Source organism: Amia ocellicauda, chromosome 9 (genome assembly GCF_036373705.1).
Source record: "Amia ocellicauda isolate fAmiCal2 chromosome 9, fAmiCal2.hap1, whole genome shotgun sequence".
Classification (NCBI taxonomy): Eukaryota; Metazoa; Chordata; class Actinopteri; order Amiiformes; family Amiidae; genus Amia; species Amia ocellicauda.
In genome coordinates this window covers 30,000,193-30,024,993 of record NC_089858.1, presented here as the reverse complement: position 1 = coordinate 30,024,993, position 24,801 = coordinate 30,000,193, and the positions used below count along the sequence as shown (strand labels likewise).

Genomic DNA, 24,801 nt, shown 5'->3' with positions numbered 1-24,801 from the left:
TGAGATGTGTGCAAACCTGGTGGCCAACTACAAGAAACATCTGACCTCTGTGATTGCCAACAAGGGTTTTGCCACCAAGTACTAAGTCGAAGGGGTCAAATACTTATTTCCATCATTAACATGCAAATCAATTTATAACTTTTTTGAAATGCGTTTTTCTGGATTTTTTTGTTGTTATTCTGTCTCTCACTGTTAAAATACACCTACCATTAAAATTATAGACTGATCATTTCTTTGTCAGTGGGCAAACGTACAAAATCAGCAGGGGATCAAATACTTTTTTCCCTCACTGTAGTAAAAGGTTTGTATGTATGTATTCATTTATACATTAATTCTGTGGCAGTGTATGTTGTGTGAGATTGTGAGTGAGTGAATGAGCTGTGCAGTGTGGGGTTGCCATTGTTGACAGTGATAATTTGTTAGTGTCACCTTGGTTACAGCTGTTGGTAAAATGAATTGAGAGTAACAAATTATTGGTCTTCTCACACATCTGACATGCACTAAAATTGAATATAGGGCCAGATGCACTTACTGAGTATTCTCAGAGACGGTATGAGGTGGAGGCAGATTGCATCTGTTGTATTTGATATGTTGTATTTGAATAGCTCTCAAGTCTCGCACATCGACACTCCATCTCACGCTCTCACACATTGTCATTAAAATCTCACGCATTTGCCCAAAAATATTCTGTGCTCCCCTCTCTCATTGTCACGATTACCCTCGGGGAGCTCGGGAACAGGGGACCCAAGTGCAGAGCGTGGTCAGACAGGCGCGGGTCGAGTGCTGGCGGATCAGGGCAATGGAGGCTAGACAGGGACGTGGTCGTTGTCATGGGCGATGGTCGTGGCATCAGGCAGACAGACAGGCAAAGGTGAGACGGAGTCGTAAACGAGAAGACAGGCAGGAGGTCAAGGGAACACGGGAAATCCAAGGCACGAGGAGTACAGGGCTACAGAGAACAAGACTAGAACAGGAACTGGGACAATGCTCAGGATTGCATTAGGAAGTGACAAAACTTAGCCACGACTGAGGGAAGTGAGGGCATTATAAAGGGAACAGAAACCAGGTAGGGAGGTGCAGGGTGAATGGGAACAGAGGGATAGAACAGGAGTGCACATGGGTGACCGGAATGTTAATTGACAGAGTGACGAAAGCAAGGAGAAGGCAGGGAAATGGTGGCCCCTAGTGGGGATATAGGGGGAGCGCTAGGGGACCATGACACTCATGCATTGTTGCTAAAATCTCATGCAAATGGCTGTGTGCATCCCCCACCTGCTCAACAAATTCGCAGACACCCCACCAGGTGTCTGCTTTTGCCAGGGGAAGTGGTCACTGCATTTTTTAATGTGACAAATCTCACATAATGATGTTTTGAAAACTTGTATGTATGTATGTATTTTTAGTGTACAGTCCATTTACAGAGTGAAATTATTTTCAATTTGTACTATACCTGTTTGAGCTACAAGGAAACAGAACATAGGCACTAATAGTGGAGAACCCTATCCTTTATATTTGGAATATGAGTTAATATGTCGTGTGAAAGGTGTCTCTTATTGTCATCAAGAGATGTCATCTCACGCAGTTTGGCAGAATTCTGGCATTGTTGAGAGAGCAGCTTCTACTGAGATATTTTTTATGAAATTGGCAATAAAAAGTCCAGCTCAGATTAATTTTCATTTAAAATGTTTATTGTGTAATCGGTGTATTTATTGAATGATTAATTATTTAAATGTAATATATTATTATTTCACCGGAATCAAATGCAGCTGATCTTGCCTCTTTAAAAGCACCAGAAGCCCTGTAGAGATAAAGGAAATGGAGTGTCAGAGAGGGATTCTGGGTAGAAAGTACACACTTATGCAAGGCTTTAAAGCAGTAGGGAAAACCCCCAGAATAAACTCATAGCTGATAAGCAACTCCATTGATAACAGCAATAATTCAAGCTACATTTCAGTAACAATTTAGTTTTTCTTGCTTATGATGATCACATTAAAGTTTAAGATCAGTGAGAGCTAAAGAGGAGGAAATCTGGAAAGATGGCCGTTTAAAGAGACCCGCAGTTCTGAGGCTCGGCAGTTATGCTAAGACAGATGTCTCTCAAATACTGTGGGCATTTATTATACAAGTCAATTGTAGGTCAAGTCTGGTCTTACCTTCTTTTTCTTCTGGCTCCTGTTCCTCCTCCAGAACTTGAGGAAGGAAAAGCAGCCGCCATTCCTGTGTTAAAATAAAAGTAATTTAAATGAATCAATAACAGACATAAGAACAAGTGTATTGATCAGAAAGAGAAATAATTAAAAACTTTTATTCTGTGACTGAGGCCTTGTTTAGTGCAGTTATTACATACAGTATTGCTTTTCAAGGTGGATATTTAAATCTAATACAGGACTTCGTTAATCTCAACATCAAACATTTAACAATGAGTAAATCAAAGATTATTTAAGACAGTGTAATAAAGCATGCAAGTCAGGGCAAGAGAATAGCCCTAACACTTTGATCTGTAATAAAAGCCTTTCTCCATTTGGATTAATTTATTTTCAAATAAATCTGTTTGTTTTGTTTTTTAAACTTTTTCTGATAAATGAGTACTTTGACATTTGTCAGACATTTGGGTTTGATTTTAACTGCTATACACAGGTGTAACTCGACAGAAATTCAGTGGGGATTTGTGCTTGCATACTTTGGCACTCAGCCATAGTCTAGAGCAGCACAGAGCTGTGGGTTTCCTAGTTTGATCTTATTGTAGGGGACTTACCAATCCTCCTCCACAGCTGTGTTTTCCACCATTACTTCAGTGGCTTTTGGCTCTGTCTCTGTTTCTGTCTCTGACTCTGTCTCTTTCTCTGACTCTGTCTCTTTCTCTGCCTCTTCCTTTTGCTCCCCCTCTTCCTCCTCCTGGAGTTGGTTACCATACTGCTCCTCATATGCCCTGATGAACCACAGAGCTTGTTACTCTGAACACATTTCAGGGTGTTTGATTTTCCATTGGAGATCCTCCAGCTCCCTCTCCAGGCTCTGAAACGCAGTGTGGACACAATGGCTGAGCTGAGAGGAGCTCCTTCAGGCACAGCTTAGATAAAATTCGGTTCAAATGCTTATTGCAGTGGCTAACTCAGAGCAGGCTTTATAGCAACCATATAGCTATAGACATCGAAGCAGCGGTCATGTAGACCAGGGAGGCACAACTCTTATCTCTTATCCTACCTACTTAATTCAATGATTTCTTGCCTTAATTGGGCTGTGACCGCTAATTTGTCACATTCAGTCATATTTTAAGATGGACTACTCAGACATTGAGATATAGCTCTCCTCTGTACAGAATGAGATGCAACAATGGTGACACTTAGGCAGCCCCAGATCCCCGGCCTGTATGTGAGCATCATCAGCACTCCATTTGTATATTTCAGATATGTTTCTGATCTGCCGTATTCCTGTCTGGACCAACAATTTATTTAACAGCTCAGGTGGAAAGGATAGCAGTTGATTTTAAAAATGCAGCAACTGTTTGCTGAGACCTTGGGTCACAGTAGCCACCAATGCATTTAAACCAGGTTCTTGTTGTCTGGACTAAGTAAAGAAGTTGCCACCTTTCCATGGGCTTATAGTACAGAATTACTTGCTAAGGACCTGCTTACAGGTTAAAGTGGGGTATTTTTTCCTATTCATGCAATGTAATGTCTCCAGCAGTGACTGCTTGTTTTGCCTTTATTTATCTTTACTTATCTTTACCTACCTCTCCTTTTTCAAGAGCCTCTTGGTGTTTGGGCTCTATTTCTGCCATGTCTTTCTTGACCTGTAGGAAAGCATATGGGTTTAATGACCTGTAATGTTACTTTTATGTCCAGCAATGGTAATATGATTAATCTTTGTGGTCACTTACTGTGTCGTGGAGTTTAATATAGACCTCTAAATGATTTGTATCTTTACTCAGCTCCACCTGCGAAATTAAATGAAGATATTGTAGAGCAGGAAGAAATTAAAAATACATATTTCATCCTGTACTGTCTAAAGGTTGCAATTTCTTTAAAAAAGTATTTTAACATTTTGTTAATGTAGGTTAATCCTGCAGTAATAGTGATGTTAAATCTTGTTTACTCTGAAGGCGAGACGAATAAGTCACTTACCCAAAGCTTTTAAGCATAGTGACTTGAGAAATATATAAGCTAAACTTGCAACAGTAAGTATCGCTACAGAGTAATTTACAATAGTCTCTGAGATTGATGATACATTTGAAGAACAAAGTACAAGCAAGTTAAATATCTTGATTCCAGTCAAACGTATTTGTCTGGTTTCACAGATCCAAATTAGCACTAGTCATTGACTATTCAATGTCATTTTAGGTAGAGAAGCCTAATCCTAATCACAATTTCTGAAATCAGCCAATTGAGTCTGGGACAGGCTCGGGGTTTGCATCAGGAACCCAGTAAGAAAAGCTCTGTATTGTAAACTGTTAGTTTCCAGTTAGCTGTGTACCTCAAGCTTTGATCGTTTTGTTTGTGTAACATCAATCAGCTTGTTGATGGAATCCAAGTGTCGTCTTTCAAGGACAACCTAACAGAAATGGATTGAAAGTTTAGTAAAGCATGTTTTTGATTTGAACTGTTGGTGAATTGAAACGCAACTATAATGCTAGAATTAGAAGTGGGCTTTAGGAGGCAGCACTTTACACAAAATGATATGGGTGTTTGGTTTCTTATGTTTTTATCTTCTGAATATCCTGTGGTTTAATATACTTTCAAGAGTGTTGCATTTACCAGTTTTTCCAGTCTTGATTTAGATGACAAAAATTATCATTAACATGGGGAGGATTATTATATTTTGTTGTAAAGATGTATCCAACTAACAGCAAACTGTTCATTTCAGGACTTTGAAACTGCAGCCTACCTCATTACTCCGCAGGTCACACGTAGTCCTCAGCACACTGGTTTCCTCCTCCTGTATGTGGAGAGGGTGAAATGGAGAGACCATACCATCTGACTCTTACAATGATGGCAAAACAAACAAACAATTGATGGCCTTTTGGATAGCAGTGGATTTCACTACTGGCCTCTTTTCTCTCTTTGTGGGATGCAGTGACACTTTACATTAATAGCCAAACTTTTTAACAGACTTGACCAGCACTTTGATTGCGAACTCTGTGGCAGATATTAATGAATGGCCTTATTCATGTCACACACACTTTTTAATTTGCTTACCTACGAATTAACAAACACAAATGTGGAGTTTATTTTTTATTTTTTTGTACTACAGTATGTGAAAGCTGATTTTTTAATGTTATGTTTTTTTATTTTGTTTTGTGTGTATTATTAGTAATAATAATAATAATAATAATATTTATTAGCAGACACCCTTATCCAGAGCGCCATACAAAGTGAAAAAATACAGAGCAGTTCAAGGCCTAAAACATTACAAATTCCAATTTACATATTATAGTGCATTTCAAACCATAATACATTTTACAAATTCCAATTTGCACAAGTTTATACAATATATAAGGTCTTACATCCCCATATATTTTTAACACCTTACCAGCTTCTCTATCTCTTTCTGAAGTGTGTAAGTCTGTGCTTTGAGGTCATCTTCAGCAGTGTAAACTTGGTCTCCCCGACCATCATGCTGTGTACCAAACCTAAAACGCAAAATTGTGTTAGTAAGCAATTTGAAAACAAACTTGTTAAAACACGGAATAGCTGCAGCTCATTGCATGTTTCAAAAGTGCAACATTTGTGTTTGAGTAGGAATAGGTTAATCTTCATTTTACTAATGTTCACAGAAAGTACAGCAACTCTATTTCACTTCACCACTAGAGTATCCTCTTTATTTCAGTTCAGTTCCATGAACTACACTAAAGACCAGACTTTTTAATGGTTTCAAACATAGTCAATGTTGTGTATAGCAAATACTGTAAATATTGAAAGGTGGAGTTCTTTCTGTAACTTACATCTGTTTAGTATTTTCCCACTGGGTAATTCCTGCGGTGTTATTGGCTCTCATGTCCTCAGGATGCATCTCTGAAGCACAAAATGAATTAAATTAAGAAGTGTTGAATCCCTTGAATCACAAAACAGTCACACATTGTACACCAGGGAGACATTTCAGCAGGTTTGGTTTTTGTACAGCAGGCTTGTACTTTCTGACCTTAACTCGGTAAGTACCCACTCTGAAAAGAGCTGAAAAGAACAGTTTAAAATCAGGACAGTATCCTCCTAGAAAGAGCATCAGTTAAAAGACATTGCTGACTTATTTAATACTGTGATAAACAGTAGCGTGTTTGCCAAAGCAGGGCTCAAAGACTGGATGACATACCAAGGGTTTGAATGTGGTCCATAGATGGATCACGGAGATGTAATGTAATATATATATCCTATCTATATCTTTCTATCTATCTATAAACAATGTATTCGTACATTGAATGAAAGGAACTGTTTATAGAACTTAGCTGAATGCAGGCAATCAAAGCAAGCACGTCTTCTTCATGTGAAGTTGAAACAGCTCTGAGAGTTTTACAATTCACATATCACCTAGTTACTGTAGAATGTTTAGTGACTTCAGTAGCTACCTCACTGAGGTGTGATGTCATAGCAGTTGCCATAGACACACACTTAGGCCACCATGAATATCATCTTGTGTTTTTGGAAATATTTTGTGTATTAATGCATATATTTGGTATTGTCATAAACTTAAACTATTAAAGAAAAATAAATAATGTATTTATATGGAAATGCTCAAAAAACATAATCTTATAACTTTTCAATAAAATGTACAATTTGTCTTTAATTGTATAATCTTAGAAGACATGTTTTGGGGAATAATTATTCTCTCATTGACATGAATTTAACTTTTTAATTAAATCAAATACACTTATTATCACAGCATGGGCTGTGTTGTTTTTTCCTAAAATTATTTTACCAAAGTTGATCAATGCAGAAAGAATGTCACTCAAGATCCACACACAAAGGTCTATATTTTACCTTTGTTCATTTTTTCCTTTACAAATTCAATGATGCCTTATAAACAGAGAGTAAAAATTAAATACTCCAAGCTAAAAAAATCTCTGCAAGATTTTCATTGTTTTGTATTATTATTACTTCATTTAATAAAGCCACATTGTGGCCGAAGTCTCATTTCAAGTGTGCCCTGCAAGACAAGCATCACAAATAAAAATATAAACATTTATAATCAGATAAAATACATACAGTACATTTTTAAATAAATACAATTAACAAGTAATACACTTTAAAAATAGCAATTGCATTAAACATCATTACAATAAAAAAATCAACCTTTTAAACTGTGCTAAAGGCTCCAGCACTTCCAATTTTAAAGAATTCTGCCATTTATACCATAAATACAGTGCAAAGAAACCAAAAGCAACTTTGCCCAAATCAGAGGAAACCAAACGATCCACTAGTGTAATCCATTCATGAGATCTAGTTCTATAAGTATTGGATCTAAAATTAATTGATGTTGACAAATATGATGGGAGTTTTTACATTAATGCTTTATAAATAAATACTAGAGCATGCAGCTCCCTTCTAATATACAAAGATGTCCATCCCACCTCTTCATTCAGAATACAATGGTGTGTTCTGTACCCAAGATCAGTGATAAAGTGCACAAGGGAACACAGTATCCAATGGTTTAAGTGTGGACACAGAGGTATGCATATACAGTGAGGGGAAAAAAGTATTTGATCCCCTGCTGATTTTGTACGTTTGCCCACTGACAAAGAAATGATCAGTCTATAATTTTAATGGTAGGTGTATTTTAACAGTGAGAGACAGAATAACAACAAAAAAATCCAGAAAAACGCATTTCAAAAAAGTTATAAATTGATTTGCATGTTAATGAGGGAAATAAGTATTTGATCCCCTATCAATCAGCAAGATTTCTGGCTCCCAGGTGTCTTTTATACAGGTAACGAGCTGAGATTAGGAGCACTCTCTTAAAGGGAGTGCTCCTAATCTCAGCTCGTTACCTGTATAAAAGACACCTGTCCACAGAAGCAATCAATCAATCAGATTCCAAACTCTCCATCATGGCCAAGACCAAAGAGCTGTCCAAGGATGTCAGGGACAAGATTGTAGACCTACACAAGGCTGGAATGGGCTACAAGACCATCACCAAGCAGCTTGGTGAGAAGGTGACAACAGTTGGTGCGATTATTCGCAAATGGAAGAAACACAAAATAACTGTCAGTCTCCCTTGGTCTGGGGCTCCATGCAAGATCTCACCTCGTGGAGTTTCAATGATCATGAGAACGGTGAGGAATCAGCCCAGAACTACACGGGAGGGTCTTGTTAATGAGGCAGCTGGGACCATAGTCACCAAGAAAACAATTGGTAACACACTACGCCGTGAAGGACTGAAATCCTGCATCGCCCGCAAGGTCCCCCTGCTCAAGAAAGCACATGTACAGGCCCGTCTGAAGTTTGCCAATGAACATCTGAATGATTCAGAGGAGAACTGGGTGAAAGTGTTGTGGTCAGATGAGACCAAAATCGAGCTCTTTGGCATCAACTCATCTCGCCGTGTTTGGAGGAGGAGGAATGACCCCAAGAACACCATCTCCACCATCAAACATGGAGGTGGAAACATTATGCTTTGGGGGTGTTTTTCTGCTAAGGGGACAGGACAACTGCACCGCATCAAAGGGACAATGCACGGGGCCATGTACCGTCAAATCTTGGGTGAGAACCTCCTTCCCTCAGCCAGGGCATTGAAAATGGGTCGTGGATGGGTATTCCAGCATGACAATGACCCAAAACACACAGCCAAGGCAACAAAGGAGTGGCTCAAGAAGAAGCACCTTAAGGTCCTGGAGTGGCCTAGCCAGTCTCCAGACCTTAATCCCATAGAAAATCTGTGGAGGGAGCTGAAGGTTCGAGTTGCCAAACGTCAGCCTCGAAACCTTAATGACTTGGAGAGGATCTGCAAAGAGGAGAGGGACAAAATCCCTCCTGAGATGTGTGCAAACCTGGTGGCCGACTACAAGAAACGTCTGACCTCTGTGATTGCCAACAAGGGTTTTGCCACCAAGTACTAAGTCGAAGGGGTCAAATACTTATTTCCATCATTAACATGCAAATCAATTTATAACTTTTTTGAAATGCATTTTCTGGATTTTTTTGTTGTTATTCTGTGTCTCACTGTTAAAATACACCTACCATTAAAATTATAGACTGATCATTTCTTTGTCAGTGGGCAAACGTACAAGATCAGCAGGGGATCAAATACTTTTTTCCCTCACTGTATACAGTATCACCATAATCCAGAACGGACATGAAGGTAACATTCACAGTTGTCTTCCTATTTACACCAGATAAACATGTTTTATTTCTATCAAGGAAACCAATTTTAATCTTTAATTTCTTCACCAAATCAGTTACATGTGTTTTAAAAGACAACTTGTCATCAAGCCAAATCCCAAGATATTTATAGGAAGTAACAAATTCCATTTTCATTCCATTTGACCTAGTAATTTCATAATTATTTAAATCTAACTTATATGACCTTGAAAAAAACATGTTTAAGATTAGAAAGTATTTTTTGCAGAGCCAAGAAGTCAGATTAAGATGCAACAAGGCTTGGTCAACAGTTGCATCAATGGGGTACAACACTGTCATCTGCATATAAATGAATCTTACAGTAATTTATAGCATCATCAGTGCTTTTTTATATGAAGAGAAAACAGTAAGGGCCTAGTATTGAGCCTTGAGGGACCCCTTAATGTAAGTCAAGGAACTCCGATTTGACCCCGTCAACCATAATAGCCTGAGTTTTGTCCTTGAGATAATTATAAAACCATGTGCAATCATCAGACCCCAATCCAAGAGATGCCAATCTACTTAACAGAATTGCATGACCCACTGTATGAAAAGCTTAAGACAGATCCACAAAAAATGGCAGCACAATGTTTTCTATCATCTAACGCATTAGCAATATCATTTACGATGAGCATCATTTGCTGTGGTTGTGCTACGACCAGGTCTAAGTATGAATATTTAAAATATCATTAACAGACAGAAAAGAGTACAGTTGTTTATTCACTAAAGATTCTGAAACATGTGCAAGCCATGGAAGTCTTGAAATGGGTCTGTAGTTATCTAGAGCATCACTATCCCATCCTTTATGTAAGGGTAGCAGAAGGGCAGCCTTCCATACTTTGGGAATCAATGAAATGTTAAAAAAAATTCTTGGTAATAAAACAGGGTTTGGATCTAGGCATCTGCACATCCCTGATACAAACAATAGGGCAATGATCACTAATATCCAATGAGAGTACTCCACTAGAAACATATTTCTCTGGTGTATTAGTAAATATAAGATCAATCAAAGTTGATTTTCTGGAGTCCTTAGAATTCGGACGAGTGGGCTTTATCATCAACTGGGTCAAGTTTATATTAGTGCAGAAATCCTTTAAGCAGTCTGAGTCCTGTGTCCCCCAAACAATATTAACATTTCCAGCTGTCAACACCTCAGATGTTGAAAAAAATGTAATTAAATCAGTGAGTTCATTTAGAACATATTTCTTAGGAGAGGGTGGACGGTAGATTCCCGTTACAATGATTTTTGTGTTTAAACACAGCTGAAGACTTAAGACTAACAGTTCAAATTGTTTAGGACTTGAGACAGTTTTTAAAAGAGACACAGAAAGATTCTTTTTTGGTAAATCACAACACCCCCACCTTTACCCTTCCTATCAGCCCTTAAAACACTATAACCATCAATAGCAACCACAGAATCCAGAATTTAATGATTTATCCAGGTTTCAGATAAAATAAAAATATCAGAGTCCGCGTGAGAGGCCCATATCGTGACATAATCCATTTTAGGTAATAAACTACGAAAGTGTCAATACAGAGGTCAAAGTCACAGGAGAAGCAATGTTTAAATTATCCCTAGTCAAATAGTAGAAATAGAAATTTGCACCAATAGGCCTCTCACCATTCTTAGATACAATATGATGAGCTCTTACAGTAACCAATGAAGAAATAGTATAAGGTAATTTACATGGGTCAGAGCTAATGTTGCCCTTAAGAACAATGCAATGTCAAAAAGGTACTCTGTGTATGTGCAAGTGTGCTGTATCTATTGGTTTAACATTTATTTTTTAGCATCATCAGTAGAATAATATGAGTGCTTATAACTTTGATTTAGCCCTTTATTTTATTAAACTGGGAGAGTGAGACACCAATTGTAGTCCCCTGGAATGTCTGTGTTATACTGAAACAGAGGTAAAACATTTATTTAATCTGACACCTTCATTTTCTGAATACCTTTGGGGCTTTTGCTTTTAGACAGTGGAAAGCAAAATCTCAACTATTAAGTACTCAAATGTGTTGGATATGTATCAGGTTTAAATTAACCACTACAGAATTAAAGTTAAGTCTTAAAGGGGGGGAATTCATTGCAGTAATCTCTGCACAAACTACAAACTAAACACTGAACATTGACAGAGGCTGCTTGCATATAAAATGATTGTACAGAAAGATGATAAACAATTCCAGTTTTCTATTTTATGAAGATGTCCTCGGTATATGTTTAACCAATATTTTCTTTCATCTAGATGTACATACATCATGGTATCCATGATTTAATCTTTAAGTATGTGGGAACCATTGAAGCAAGTCAGGTATGAAATTGCAGGTTCTCTTTCAAATCAAATATTGGAAATTGGTCATGCATGTGGGAGGTTCTGAGACATTATGGCAGTGATACTGATGGGTGACTGAAAAGCCAGTTACTTCATAAAGGTACTTCATTGGGTTTAGGGAACTGAAAGGCTTCTCTATTACTCTGTTAGGGTTTTAGTTGTGTAGAGAAAACGTCATAAAACTATGTAAAATTGTCAACTGTATTCACACCCTTTATTTATTTATTGATTATTATTGTTTTTCAAATAATTCTGCCTGCAAATCTTTTATTGTTTGTTTGTTTGTTTGTTTGTTTGTGCAGGATGCTGCTTTCAATAAAACCACAAGAAGTCTACAGGACATCCAGCAAAAAGACTTGGGTATTAAATCTGAATTGAGGTGAGCTGTCCTATATTGAAACCTATGCTTAAAATGTAATATTGTTACACACAGTTAGTCTTCTGCAGGGTGCCTCTCTAATATGCTTTCTCAAAGTATGTAAGTAACACTTATGAAGGATAATAACAGAGGAATGCAGATCTATATAACAGCTTTCATATAAAGCCCTCTAAATGTAAAAATATGTGAGTCCTGTGTGCTTCACTTCACAGTAGGGCTGGGCGGAGAATAAACAGATTTTAAAAACCATGTGTGAAATTTAAAAATGTATTTTCCCCCCGATCGCTTCAAAAATAAATTGATACAACACGCAAGAGCCAAACAATCCCATAAATGCACATTGAAAATCCTCCCAACTAAGTGCCAGGCTGATGTTATTTTCTAGGATAAACAGTCCTTTGTAAATAACTATACCATACCTCGACAAGTCTTATATGATGCTGGCATACAGATCTAAATTAAATATGAATCCATATTTTAACCATTGTCCTTGAAGCGTTTTCACACTATTGAGCCATTGTAGATCTGTTAAACATTAATAATAATATTAGTACTGGACATACCAAAGGTAACTAATTTATACTTTGTAACTTGTAGAAAAAGCCATGTCGGTTAAAAAACTTAAAGGCAGATAGTCGGAAAATAAAACCTGAAAATGAGCAGCCCTAGCTCACATTTTGTAAAAACACGTCTTATTTTTTAATTGTTTTGAATCAGTAAAGAGCTGATGGAACTGACCTGTTCTTTTGTTATTCTTGCACAAATGTTATTGCACATGTAGGCCTATTATTTTTTTGAATAAATAAAATATTTACATATGTTTGAATATGTCTTGGTCATTTTTAGTTTGTTTAGAGAAAAAGATTATAGAGATTAGAATCATGATCTTCCATAAGTTTGAACAAATCGTGCTTTTATTCGACCCAGTCCAACTTCACAGGAAGTGTGAGGTACTGTGTAGGGCTCCACACAATAACTGTTGGTTCAGGTCTGCAATGTGAACACTTCTATGAATCCTTTACTCTTATTGCTCTAGTCAATCCAGATTTATCGATAGGTACCAGAATGTACTTGGGGCTTCAACCTCTGATGGTCAAATGTCCCAACAAGACTGAGTGTTGTGTTCTCAGCTAGCTACTTGATTGCAGTGTTATTCAGTTTGGTTTGTTTCAATTTTTATTTAGTATAACATCCCTTTGTCTCAAATTGCCATAGAGCGCTTCACACATGAAAGAGTATAAAAATGTAGGAATGCATTAGTAATAATACCAATGATAGCACAAATCTAATAAAAGTGATACAAAAACAGAGCAGAAAAGAAAACTATTAGGCATGGGGGATTTAAAGTTCCCTCCAGGATAACAGAATTATTTTCTCTTGAAACACTATCTGGGGGCCCACGGCTAAAGGCCTAGTCCTAATGGTTGCCTCCACTGCAGGCATATGTAACTGCTAGCATATAAACAGGAGAGTTACTAAGAGTTTGTTTTTGCCTATTTGAAAGGTGCAGAGACTTCAGCACTGTTCTGAAAGCTTGCTTAAAATAGGTGTCAATCCATGTGTTTCCTAACTGTGTTTCAATTCAACGTGGATTCCTTGGTTGTTGACTATGAAAAGAAGACTGCATCCACTGACACTCCAGTTCATTGCTTTTTGCCTCTGCTCTGTTCCAGTTTCAATATCCCTCGGGCCAAGCGGGAGCTGAGCCAGCTGAACCGCTGCACCTCCCCCCAACACAAGCTACTGTGTCTACGCAAGGTGGCCCTCACCATCATGCAGTCTCCCAGCTCCCGAGGTCAGTACTCCCAGCCCCAGAGGCCAGGGCTCACACCGTCTGACTTGCACTCCAGTTCTCTACAGGGTTTAACATGAAAGACTGCTCAATCGCAACTCTGAGTGTAGCTCTAGTAGACTAATGTCTAGCATAGTGCAGGATTGCGGCACTAAAAGGGTTTCTGCATTTCTAATCAAAGGGTAAATACTGCATCTGTTACTTACTGAAAAGAGCAGTAAAACTCTCCTTGACTTTGACCTTAATTTTCAAAGTTACCCAGTGGAAAGTTTTTCATAATCTGTACAGAGCAGATTTCTGCTGCCCTGGTCATGAATAGTAACAGAGGCTTCTGACTTAAACATCTTAACTTTTCTCTGTAATTTTGTTAATATTGACAACGTAATGTATGTTTTAGGTCTATGATCATTGGTTATTTAAAGTTACCACAACAAAACAAAAAACAAAAAAAAACACAGATCTGTGGCCCTCTGTGGCCGACTGTGGTTGTCGGTGGTGGGGTTGACAGATAGATACAAACTAGACATGTCACATGATTCACTGGTTCATAAACAGTGTAGTTTGAGTAACTCTTTAACTCTTTAACTCTCACCAGGGTCATCAGTGTTACATTATCTCTCTCAGTAAGCGTAATCAGTGGAAAACGTGTGAAGTCTATTTCTCCCTGCATGCACAGCCCACTGTATACTACAGGAACACAGCTGTTGTATTTCAAACAAACCATGTTTAATTGGGAGTTATATGAACCAATACAGAAACACTCTATCTTCAAAAGAGGGGCTTATGAAACTTGTGTGTTTAAACAAGTTCAAATTCAATTAGCTGTTGTCCACACAGCATGCAGCCTGTTCTCCAGAAACAAAGCAGTAGGCTATTTGTTTAATCTGATTTTGACATCTGCCATCCTTGGCAGATCACAGATCGGTAATCATTCTGGTTTCCATGTAAAATGTGAGGAATGTGTAGTCTTATTTCAAATTATGAGAAGAAACAACATTTTGCTTGTGTGTTGAGTTTTCTGAAAAGAACATCTTGATGTTCAAACTGTCAATTTGGGTATTTAGGCCTAATACATTGTGAAGAAACTACTAAAGCTGAAAGTGTTTTTTTGTTTGCTTTTTTCTAAAGCATAGCTTGACTGTTACATCAGATACAGCACATAGTACTTTTTTTTAAGCTCTAGAATAATGTGAATGTTTTTCCTTCTCCTTTTTTTCAGTTAACATTGAGGCAATGTGTGCTGACGATCTCCTGTCTGTTCTCCTGTATTTATTAGTGAAAACAGAAATTCCCAATTGGTAGGTAGATGCAATTTTATATTTATGTCTAATCCTAGGAATACTCCATACATTGGACAGGCAAGGTTTTCAAAACGTTACACCCTGTGAAAATCATGAAATATAGTAGAAATGGCAAGTCTAGTAAGAGGAAACATTGTTTATATCACTTACGTGTGAATGTGTAAACTTAGCAGGAGTTCATTTCAAAATAGCACTGTGGGGTAAGTTTGTAGTGCAGGATAAAGCTTTGAAAGTCTCCCTGTTTGCCCACTGTTTGGCTGTTATGAACTGTAACACTGTTGTAGTCTTTGAGGAGCTTCGTCCTGACATGACCTTTTCAGAATGTGTGCTTCACAAGCATTTGTTTACTACGCAATGTACCTTCTGGATTTCTTTATACACCAACATTAATATTTGTCATTATACCTCAAGAAGGTATATAAAAGAAAATCTCACTCACTTTCACAAGCTAAAAAGAGCTCACATCATACAATAGTGCTATGGATCATCATCTTGGCTGTTGTTAGTTTACAGGTTTTGTGTTGCAGTCAATGACAGAAAGAAAACAGAATTCCACTTATCCTCTAGTTTCTGTTACGTATCCTTACTCTGTGTGTGTATGTATGTAGGCAAAGGTTAGTGTATAGAGTTCTGGTCATTTATGTTATTAATTCTTCCTTTAGGATGGCTAACCTCAGCTACATCAAGAACTTCCGTTTCTGTCATTCCTTCAAAGACGAACTGAGTTACTGCCTGACGTCGTTTGAGGCTGCAGTGGAGTATGTCAGCCAGGGCAACCTCTCCCAGGGCCAAACGGTACGGGCAGCACGCTCTGTAATTGTAATGGGTAGTCTCCAGACACTAGGGTACATGCTTCACTCCCAGCAGAGACCTCGTGTTTTTTAACAAGACAGTTTTATGAAACATAAAAGAGACTGTTACTATTAGCAACAATCACATCAGCTATTGGCTAGTATCCCTCAATTACAACGGACAATTGTGACCATTTTGTAATTCTTATGTTGATCTTAACAACAATGAAGAAAAAGCTGAAACTTGTAAGATTTCTCTCATACATATGCATAAATATGTAAATTAATTAGCAACAGGCAATACATTAAACTAAACTTCCCTTATGTGACCTAATGAAATTGACAGCTTTTGAAAGTTCAAGAATATATATATATATATTTTTTTTTAATGAAAATAGTTTATTTATTTCAGGTGGGTATTAGTTCACAATAATTCATATAACCATTTCTTAATGTTGGTTTGCATGTGATATTCATGTGAAAACATATTACAGGATATTTTATAATAAGTCAGGAGCTGTTGTAATATTGAATAATTATTCAGTTGTTGCACTTTAGGCATGAATTTTGCAGGGTCTTATTTATGTTTCATGAAATACCCAAGAGCACATGTTAGCCACATATTTCAGTATTACATCAACAGACAAACAACCACATTATCATCATCACTTTCGTAGTACAAGTTCATCTATTAACAATCTGTACGTCCACATTTGGAGAAATAATGGTAAATAAAGGCACATGGGGTTTCTTGTTATGGATATTACACTTTATTAGTTAGCAGGGTAGGATGGCTTCTTCAATGTCCAATGCCCTTGGTGGCTCAATAAACCCTGAGTTCATTAGCCCCTGTCCAGATGGTACAACTCACTTGTCTCTAAATATTTTGTGAAACATCATCCCAAAAATTATTGAGGCCAGCTCCATTATTATTATTATTATTATTATTATTATTATTATTATTATTATTATTATTACTATAGGTGCCCTAGCGTATAGAACTCTCCCAGTGTGTGTGTATTTCAGAGCTGATTTGACCTCAGTTGCACCAAGAGCATCAATCCTCCCCCTGCAGTGGATAGCAGTCATACCAGGGCTGCAAAACAGTGAAACAAAGCTCCAAAATCTCTTTAACCTGATTCGGCCCGTATTTAAATGATTACAATGTAGAGAAAAGAATGCGAGCCAAGTCCATCAGTGCTTCTTCCTGGAGCCGAGACAACTCCTATAGTAGGGACAGGGATGTCTCTCGAGTTTCTTAAAAATCGAGTGCAGAACTCAACAAATCAGGGAAGGACTGGCCTGAGAGAATCCCTGGATTTACCCATTGAACTGGTTTTGCCTAGTCAAAGCCTATTAAGCTGCATTAAAACTTGTGCTCTTCACTGGTGGTTCATCCTGCTAATTGACACTTCACAGGGGCATCTGTGGGGAAACTGCACAGTTCAATGCCAGGACGCCATCTGTTCACCACATTAACAATTTTCATGTTGGCATGTCTCTCCATGTGTCTGTCTGAGTGTGTGTGTGTGTGTGTGTGTGTGTGTGTGTTTTAAGGTATTTTAAAGAAGATCTCTAAAAGCTTACTTCACATAATTGCAGTTCAGTGTAGGGCAGGTCTGGGTGTTCTGGCAACAAAAAGAAGGCAGCTACTGGATTCTGTGTGCTACATTGATTTATTCTTCTTGCTGTATAACTGGCTGGTTGCCACTTTACTCTTGTAGTGACTTTGTATACTTTTGGTTGTGCAATAACCAACTAGTTTACTTATCTACCTCCTCTTGATCTGTGCTTTCCAGCTTAGAATCTGTGTTATTCAGTGCCATCCTTACCCTTGGGTACTAAGCTTGCATCTATATATTAATACATTCAGTGACGTATCCTTTTGTGGCACAATTGCAGTTTCCCCTTTAGAATCAAACCGACTCTTCCAAAAGCACTGCAACCCATTTTGGCTTCTCGGTTTATTTTTGACATCAGATATTTTTAGTTTATAAAATTAATTAAAATTACTTTGTATTATATTTGATATACATGCATGCACACAAAAAATATGGCTTGCAGTTTTCATTTGCAATTCGTATGCAATACCATGTTTCTTAGTGGTTTAAACATACCTTTCTCACCAGGAGTTGTTTTTCTGTGTAAGGGGAAATTCATAAATTAAATTGTGGCTATACAGCAGTATGTGGTCCACATGCGGTCCATCTGGGGTTCTGATTGTGACCCGACAAACATTTTGTCGACTGTCCCTGCATATGAAAAAAACAATCAGGAAATGCTCAAATGTTCTGGAGCAAGTGAAGTATGCAAAAGAGATGAGAACGTCATTGTTATGACACTGGTGGTTGTGGTAGGTTAAACTTAACATGCTACAATACTTTTGCTGGTAATTTGCCCTTAATTTTGTCATGGAACACTTTGAGTTTACATTGCATAATAGAGAAGAAGGAAAATCAAATGCAAAATCAAGAGGTATAGGTTTAGGGGGGGGATGGGCGATTTCAATATTGAAGCAGCGTCAATTTGTCCTCCTCAATCAATGGCATAATTCCCCTCCTCCCCTGCTCAACAGCTCGGCACTCCCACCCACGCAGTTTTGCAGCCCACTGAGATGAAGGAGGGATCCTCATGTGCTGATGTGGCCCACTCATTACCTTAGGTTACCCACCGCTGCTATACAGGCACTAAATAATGAGCATGATCAGTGAGAAAGTGGGTTTGAAGATAGATAGTCAACGATTAAGTGCATCTGATGAACACTTCATAACATATTTTAATATGCAGAAAACAACTTCAAACCAGAAACAACGAAACATGTTATCTTCCAGAAGAACACAGATGTGAAATGAATGCAGAAAAGGAAATCATTCCATTATCATTCAATGTGTTGTTTTTCATTTGTCTTGCAGGGGGGAGGTGGACTGAACGACAAGGTGTTCTTCAGACAGAAGATGAACTTGCTATCCCAGAATGCAGCCACCCCCATAGACTATCTGTTTGAGGTAAATCCTTAGCATTTCTGAATGTTTTCACACATATACAGAGCTGACTATGAAGTTAGACGGCTCATACAGCTGTATTGTGAAAACTGTGCACTGTGGAGCACTGACATTTGGCACATGTTCTAATTGGACGATGAGAAACATGCCATGTGAAATGTAACTGCCCTCTTGAACACTGAACAACTTCCATGGATTCAAGTCATCATGTACACCAATGGTGGTCACACTGAGCTACCTTCTGGTGTGTGCTGTTGTTGTCCATGGCCATAGTCCTATTTGTAGGTGAGCAAAAATACCTACAAAAATAAGTTCTCATCTTAGCACTAAAGGGGTTTTGTGATGAATATGGCAATATGGCCTTTCCCGTTTGTTTGTGACGTGGATGTCATTGCTCCACAGTGCGCAGCTCTCACAATAGTGCTCTGAACAGGGTCAACTAACTTTAAACACACACCCTGGAATGTACAAATAAAGAGGATTGAAAAGATGGACACCTGCTTGTGTGGTTTCAGCACATCGCCAATGGGTGTGAGGAGGAGGTGAGGAGACTCCTGAGTGAGGGAGAAAGTGAAGAGGAGGGAGTAGAGATGTGCCACCCACTCTGCTCCTGTGACCGCTGCGAGAGACACACGTCCGGGTAAGGGTGCTAACATGGCACTGGGGTGACTGATGTTGCCCTCGACACAGGGGTTATAATGTCTAAGTGACTAGGAAGGCTATTGCATTGCACACGGTTACTTTTAAACTTAGCAGCCATTTCAGACTGCAACCATGAACTGATTACTTTATGTAAAGTCAGTCAGAGTGGACATTTTCCATAGGATCTGCAGTGGGGTGGGGCAGGGGAGTGGGTTGGCTGATGGTAGAATGTATCATCAAGTTCATGAAATGCATTCCAGCCTGTAGTTGTGCATTAAACAAATCTTTTTGGTTCACAATTAATTGATCTTGGATAATGTTTATGCTACTTTAATAAGTAACTTTTAAAACAGAAAGTCTTGCTCAGATACACAAATACATCCTTGTAGTGTGGTGGGCTGCAATGCTTGAAGCAGTTTTACTTCAGTACTTTAGATGAGCCTTAAATTGGATCATAAAGCATATATCTTCTATAGAAAATCAGCTGCTGGCACTTAATTTACCATGTGGTTTCCCCCCAAGTGTTCAAAAGCAAGGAGTAACTAGAAATATATTTTTAATAGCAGCGATGACAGAGACGCAGGATTTTATAACTATAACCCCACTTGGCTATTATAGATGAGAAACTATCGAGTTTCGCTGGACATCAATCTTAATAAACAATATGTGGAAAAGTTTAAACATTAGTATCTTACATAATTTCCTGTCTCTATGATAAATATTTTAGTTATCTATTTATCTAGTTTTCTGTTGGTAGCCAGTTATGAAAATGTATTGAATTTCCATGAACATGTGTTTGTGGTTAGCTGCTGGTATCTGACTGTTGTTGAATTGGAGTCCTACAAACCTTGCTTGACTGCAACACCGCTGTTTTAACCTACAGCTTCCTCACACCACATAAATGAGTTTTGGCACTGTTGCAAATGAACATGGAATACAAACTGAAAAAAAACATCATTCCACTAGACCCATAGTATTCAGTGACACAGTTACACTTTCTGCAGTCCTTGGTACATTTCCTTTTTCGAGTATTCCATTCCTTTCTGCAGGAGGCTGAATGACCCATCCATTGTCACTCCGTTTTCCAGAGATGACCGGGGCTACACACCACTCCATGTTGCTGCTATTTGTGGTGAGGTGTATCCCTTGTATTGACCCCAGACATGCCACAGAATGGTACCACTGACCTGATGGGTTTCCACTCTGCCACTACTGGTTCTGTACTTCTTGAGGTGGCTCACAAGCACAAGTGGGAAGCTGGGTGTTATGAATAGTAATTCTTGGCCTGAGATCAACTCTATTCTATTCCCTCCCACAGGTCAGTCTTTATTGATAGACCTGCTGGTGTCTAAGGGAGCATTGGTCAATGCCACCGACTACCACGCCCTCACCCCCCTGCACATGTCCTGCCAGAAGGGATACCAGGGAGTAACGGTAAGTCTTCTGGTTCTGTCAGATCTCATGGATCATTCCTGACTTCATTTAGGTGTTGTTAGTTTTGTGTTTCTGTATCCCACACAGTTTATTCACAAAGTGCTGAAGACATATTGCTTTTTTTTCTGATTCGTTTCTGAAACTACTTACAGCATTTTGTTGCCATGTGAGTGTCATGAGGCAATTTTCTCCCCCTGCTCTGTGTTGCTATCCACATAAATGCGTCTCTGTCTCTTAGTCCAGTCTCAATTAATCTAAATGGATCCACACATCCATCTTTTTTCAATAACCACTTCATCCCGTAAAGGGTCACAGTGAGCCAGAGTAATGTGTGTTTTATTGGCTGATATTTGATTGAACTTTGATCTACTCAAAGAAAATGGTAACTGGAAAAGCACTGAAGCATGCAGCGACCTCTGCAAACAGCCCAAAAATAATCCAATTTGGTTTCAAGTTAGTCTGTGCAGTGCTCCAACACAAAAAATTTTGTGTACTATTGAACTGCAAGAATGACATCCAAATTTCACAGTCTTTCAGTTTACTCTTTTAGCTTTTCCTCCAGGGTGAGATTACCATGTCTTTATAAGCGTCTCTTAAGATATAATGAACCACAATAATAACAAAAAAATATATAAATACAAAACAGTGCTTCACATACTGTGTCATATTACAATGGTACTTGTGTATATGAGTGGAGATCCCTAACTTTACTTTAATCAAGCCATTGCTGTGTTTGTCTGCATCCTCAACACTGGAAAGGTGATCAAGTGTTGTTCTGGACACATGGCAGTTCATGTCAATACACAGCTGACCATTGTGGGTTTTCCATTTGCTATCAATACCAGCATAGATTATTGATTTGAGAATGAACAATGTCAGTTCCAGGAATCAATTGCAAACCATATTATCTCAATTCCCATTAATATTTACTTTTCATCTGACATAGCAGACTCAGGGAACGAGCAGTATTCCTGATGTGTGACTGGAAGAGACATTTAAGAAGCTATGGGAATGTATCCTGTACCAGATTGGTCAAATTAACTTCAACTATAATAAGGATAAAATATTTTGTTATATCAGAAGAGAGATAATTTGTCAGAGGCTTTTATCCTAGGTGACTAAATTATGACCATCAACCTAAAAGCAAAATATTTGAGTGGCAATTAATATCCCATCCTCTCTGTTTGGCCATACCTTCTTTTTTTAGGTTCAACTGTTGGTTTGTATCTCTGTCTCTTTCTTCCCCAGTTGCTGCTTCTGCACTACAGAGCCAGCACTGACGTCCAGGACAACAACGGCAACACACCCCTTCACTTGGCTTGCATGTATGGACACGAAGACGTAGGTTCCTGTGGGAGGGTTTTTTGTTTGCTTCTTCGTGTGCTCTGACAACCTGTATGGACTCAGAGTGTTGATGTTGCCTTTTTAGAGTGTCAGAGCAATCTCCTGTTTCTTTGTAAATCCTCAGGAGGTAGCGAACATTAGCCTCCTATAACTTCACACTTTCCATTGTAAGATATGTAGAAAATGAAAATGAACCAGAAGGGAACTGTTCTGTCTGTGTGTGTATATATATATATATATATATATGCAGAAGCCAGGAATTTCCAATCCCCAATTTTTTTTATTTTTTTTTTAATTATGTGACAATACTTACATTAACCTGGGCACCTTTACATGTGTGATGGGTGTTTCTTTTAAAGATATTCAGGTTTTGTTTTTTCTCCATGAACCTTGTTCCCGTCCTGAGAGATTGTGTGTGTATGGGATACATATGAGGTTTGAATGGATATTTGCCTGTTCCCTGTTTTCCACAAATCACTGCAGCCTGGATAGACCTTTGGTATATAATGGCTAGATGGCATATCAGTAAAACAAAATGGCTCCTTCCTTTGCCTTGAGGGCACAAGCATGTAGGCTTGAATAAATAACTTGTTTATTGATTGGTTAAACTGATTACAAAATTACAAGTTTAATAGGATTTGTGGATTGTTGATCTTTTTTTTTTTTTTTTTTTTTTACTTTTGCATGTAAAGTGCAAACGATGGGATTTTAGCCCAATATAAGTTGTCTCTGGTCTCTGCTGCTCAGTCTAAGACGAGCGCTGTTACAGACATGTCAGAGCTGCAGTGTTCTAAAGAAAGAGGGGTACTTTTCCCTGTTTGCTTTGTTTTATTGCTGTACCTTTTGGTCTGGAATTCCTGTTTTTATGTTTTATTTTAAATACTTTTTTTCTTTCAAAATTGAATTGCTGGAGTCATCTCTGGAAAATCTGAAGCCAGTCACTCAGTTTAGTGACAGCATGCTGTAGTAAAAACATATTTTAACTGATGTGGTGTAATGGGGCATGTTGTGCACATGATGTCATGGTGATGTCACTACACTGGACATCAAGGTGATGTCAAATACCGGAGTATATGAACCCTTCATGACAGGGGACAGATCACTTGGCTTCATAGGTCATATGGGGACTGTGCAAATTGGGTGTGCCTGTGATGCACGTTTGATTCCCAGCTCTTACAAACTCGCCATAGAGGGTTTGTCTGCAGTGTCCCAATATCACAAAGCCCCGTCTTTATCAATTGTGCATCTGAAAGGCTAGGTGGTAAGGTGGCTACGCAAAGGAGTTTGTTACCAAGACAATCCTGACTCAAACTCTGAGTCCACCTCCCCCTGGGAGAATCGCTAAATTTAATCCTGTGTTAAAGGGCTCTGCAGCAGCATGTTCTGAGCACATCCTCTGACCAACCACCTATTGCGTTGCAGTGCGTGAAGGCACTCGTCTACTACGACGTCCATTCCTGCCAGCTGGACATCCAGAACGACAAGGGAGACACCCCCTTGCACATCGCCTCTCGCTGGGGGTACGAGAGCATCATTGAGGTGCTGCTGGAGAATGGAGCCAGCACGGCCATCCACAATAAGGCCAAGGACACACCCTTCCAGTGTGCCCTCAACTCCAGGGTAACTGCACCACTTCTCCACCAGGGGCAATGTCTCTGGGTTCGACAATGAATGAAACTCCCACTGTGTAGCAGTTTGATCAATTTTAGTTTCCGTACTCCTCAAGAGTAGCATCTGTCCCTGGCCGGGGGGTAGCAGGTTATGCCTATTCCTATGCCTGCAGGTTTTTAGTTCGAGCTGTGCTTGTCAGTTACTTTATTAAACTATACTTGCTCTATATTTGTTTAACTTGACCTTTTTAATTAATCTCAGCTGTTAAACAATTATAATTTATACAAGTCTTTATCAGCTGGATTGGGTCTCTACAGGACCAGGTTTAGGTACCTCTGATATACAGGTTATACTAACATACCCACAGCTATATGCATTTCTGTTGACACAATTTGCAGTGTAAACATTTTCCCATATGTACTAAGAGACAGTATGCTAGTGAGGAGAGTCACAGTATACACATTTAAATACCTGCTTTAACACCATAATGAGATGAGCAGAGTATAAGCTGTGCAGCATTTTTCGGAATAATAGCAGAACCTGACTTGTGGTTTTGCCCCCTAAACAACAGCCTGTGGACGTATGAGCTAAAACAAACATTGTTTGTCGTGCAGGTCTTGTCTCTGCTGGAGCTGACACACAATGGCTTTGACCGAAGACAGAGCAGCAGTGAGGTAGGACTGCCCCCCCAATAAATGTCTTCACTATGACCGATAGCCAATTGACAGCATGGAGTTTCATACACTTTCTGTTTTTGACTGGGCTCACGTCTCTGAAATCACAAATGCCTGCCAGTGTCTTTATGCTCCCTACTTCAGGTTGTTCCTACGGTAACATATTTAAGAATTC

General features: G+C 38.7%; 2 protein-coding genes across 4 annotated transcripts in view; one reads left to right on the top strand and one right to left on the bottom strand.

Annotated features, from left to right (window-relative positions):
- The window catches only part of ankrd27 (ankyrin repeat domain 27 (VPS9 domain)), a 71,289-nt gene that overhangs the window by 29,327 nt on the left and 17,161 nt on the right, over positions 1 to 24,801 (top strand). For both annotated transcript variants that reach the window (XM_066714045.1, XM_066714046.1), the window contains exons 8-19: positions 11,570 to 11,635; positions 11,959 to 12,035; positions 13,709 to 13,830; positions 15,047 to 15,125; positions 15,791 to 15,923; positions 18,832 to 18,924; positions 19,437 to 19,561; positions 20,613 to 20,695; positions 20,882 to 20,997; positions 22,246 to 22,338; positions 23,764 to 23,961; positions 24,567 to 24,626. In XM_066714045.1, the coding sequence (XP_066570142.1) occupies positions 11,570 to 11,635; positions 11,959 to 12,035; positions 13,709 to 13,830; positions 15,047 to 15,125; positions 15,791 to 15,923; positions 18,832 to 18,924; positions 19,437 to 19,561; positions 20,613 to 20,695; positions 20,882 to 20,997; positions 22,246 to 22,338; positions 23,764 to 23,961; positions 24,567 to 24,626 (1,245 nt within the window). The remainder of the gene's footprint in view (positions 1 to 11,569; positions 11,636 to 11,958; positions 12,036 to 13,708; positions 13,831 to 15,046; positions 15,126 to 15,790; positions 15,924 to 18,831; positions 18,925 to 19,436; positions 19,562 to 20,612; positions 20,696 to 20,881; positions 20,998 to 22,245; positions 22,339 to 23,763; positions 23,962 to 24,566; positions 24,627 to 24,801) is intronic.
- LOC136758277 (angiomotin-like protein 2) lies at positions 1,671 to 6,562 on the bottom strand. Of its 2 annotated transcripts, XM_066712527.1 has the most exons (10): positions 6,408 to 6,562; positions 5,942 to 6,011; positions 5,530 to 5,629; positions 4,885 to 4,935; positions 4,474 to 4,551; positions 3,881 to 3,937; positions 3,734 to 3,793; positions 2,756 to 3,015; positions 2,154 to 2,217; positions 1,671 to 1,798 (listed from the first exon to the last, which is right to left on the bottom strand). In XM_066712527.1, exons 2-8 carry the CDS (start codon positions 6,007 to 6,009, stop codon positions 2,950 to 2,952), a joined length of 480 nt encoding a protein of 159 aa, XP_066568624.1. In that variant the 5' UTR covers positions 6,010 to 6,011; positions 6,408 to 6,562; the 3' UTR covers positions 1,671 to 1,798; positions 2,154 to 2,217; positions 2,756 to 2,949. The 2 variants fall into 2 exon arrangements, with proteins under 2 accessions (XP_066568624.1, XP_066568625.1); XM_066712528.1 differs by lacking the exon at positions 6,408 to 6,562 and having other exon boundaries at positions 5,942 to 6,057.

Coding starts and splice junctions, on each gene's coding strand:
- LOC136758277 (XM_066712527.1), bottom strand. CDS start 6,009: ATGCATCCTGAGGACATGAGAGCCAATAACACCGCAGGAATTACCCAG. Junction 3,938..4,473: donor CAAAACGATCAAAGCTTGAG/GTACACAGCTAA, acceptor TTAATTTCGCAG/GTGGAGCTGAGTAAAGATAC. Junction 3,794..3,880: donor ATATTAAACTCCACGACACA/GTAAGTGACCAC, acceptor GCTTTCCTACAG/GTCAAGAAAGACATGGCAGA.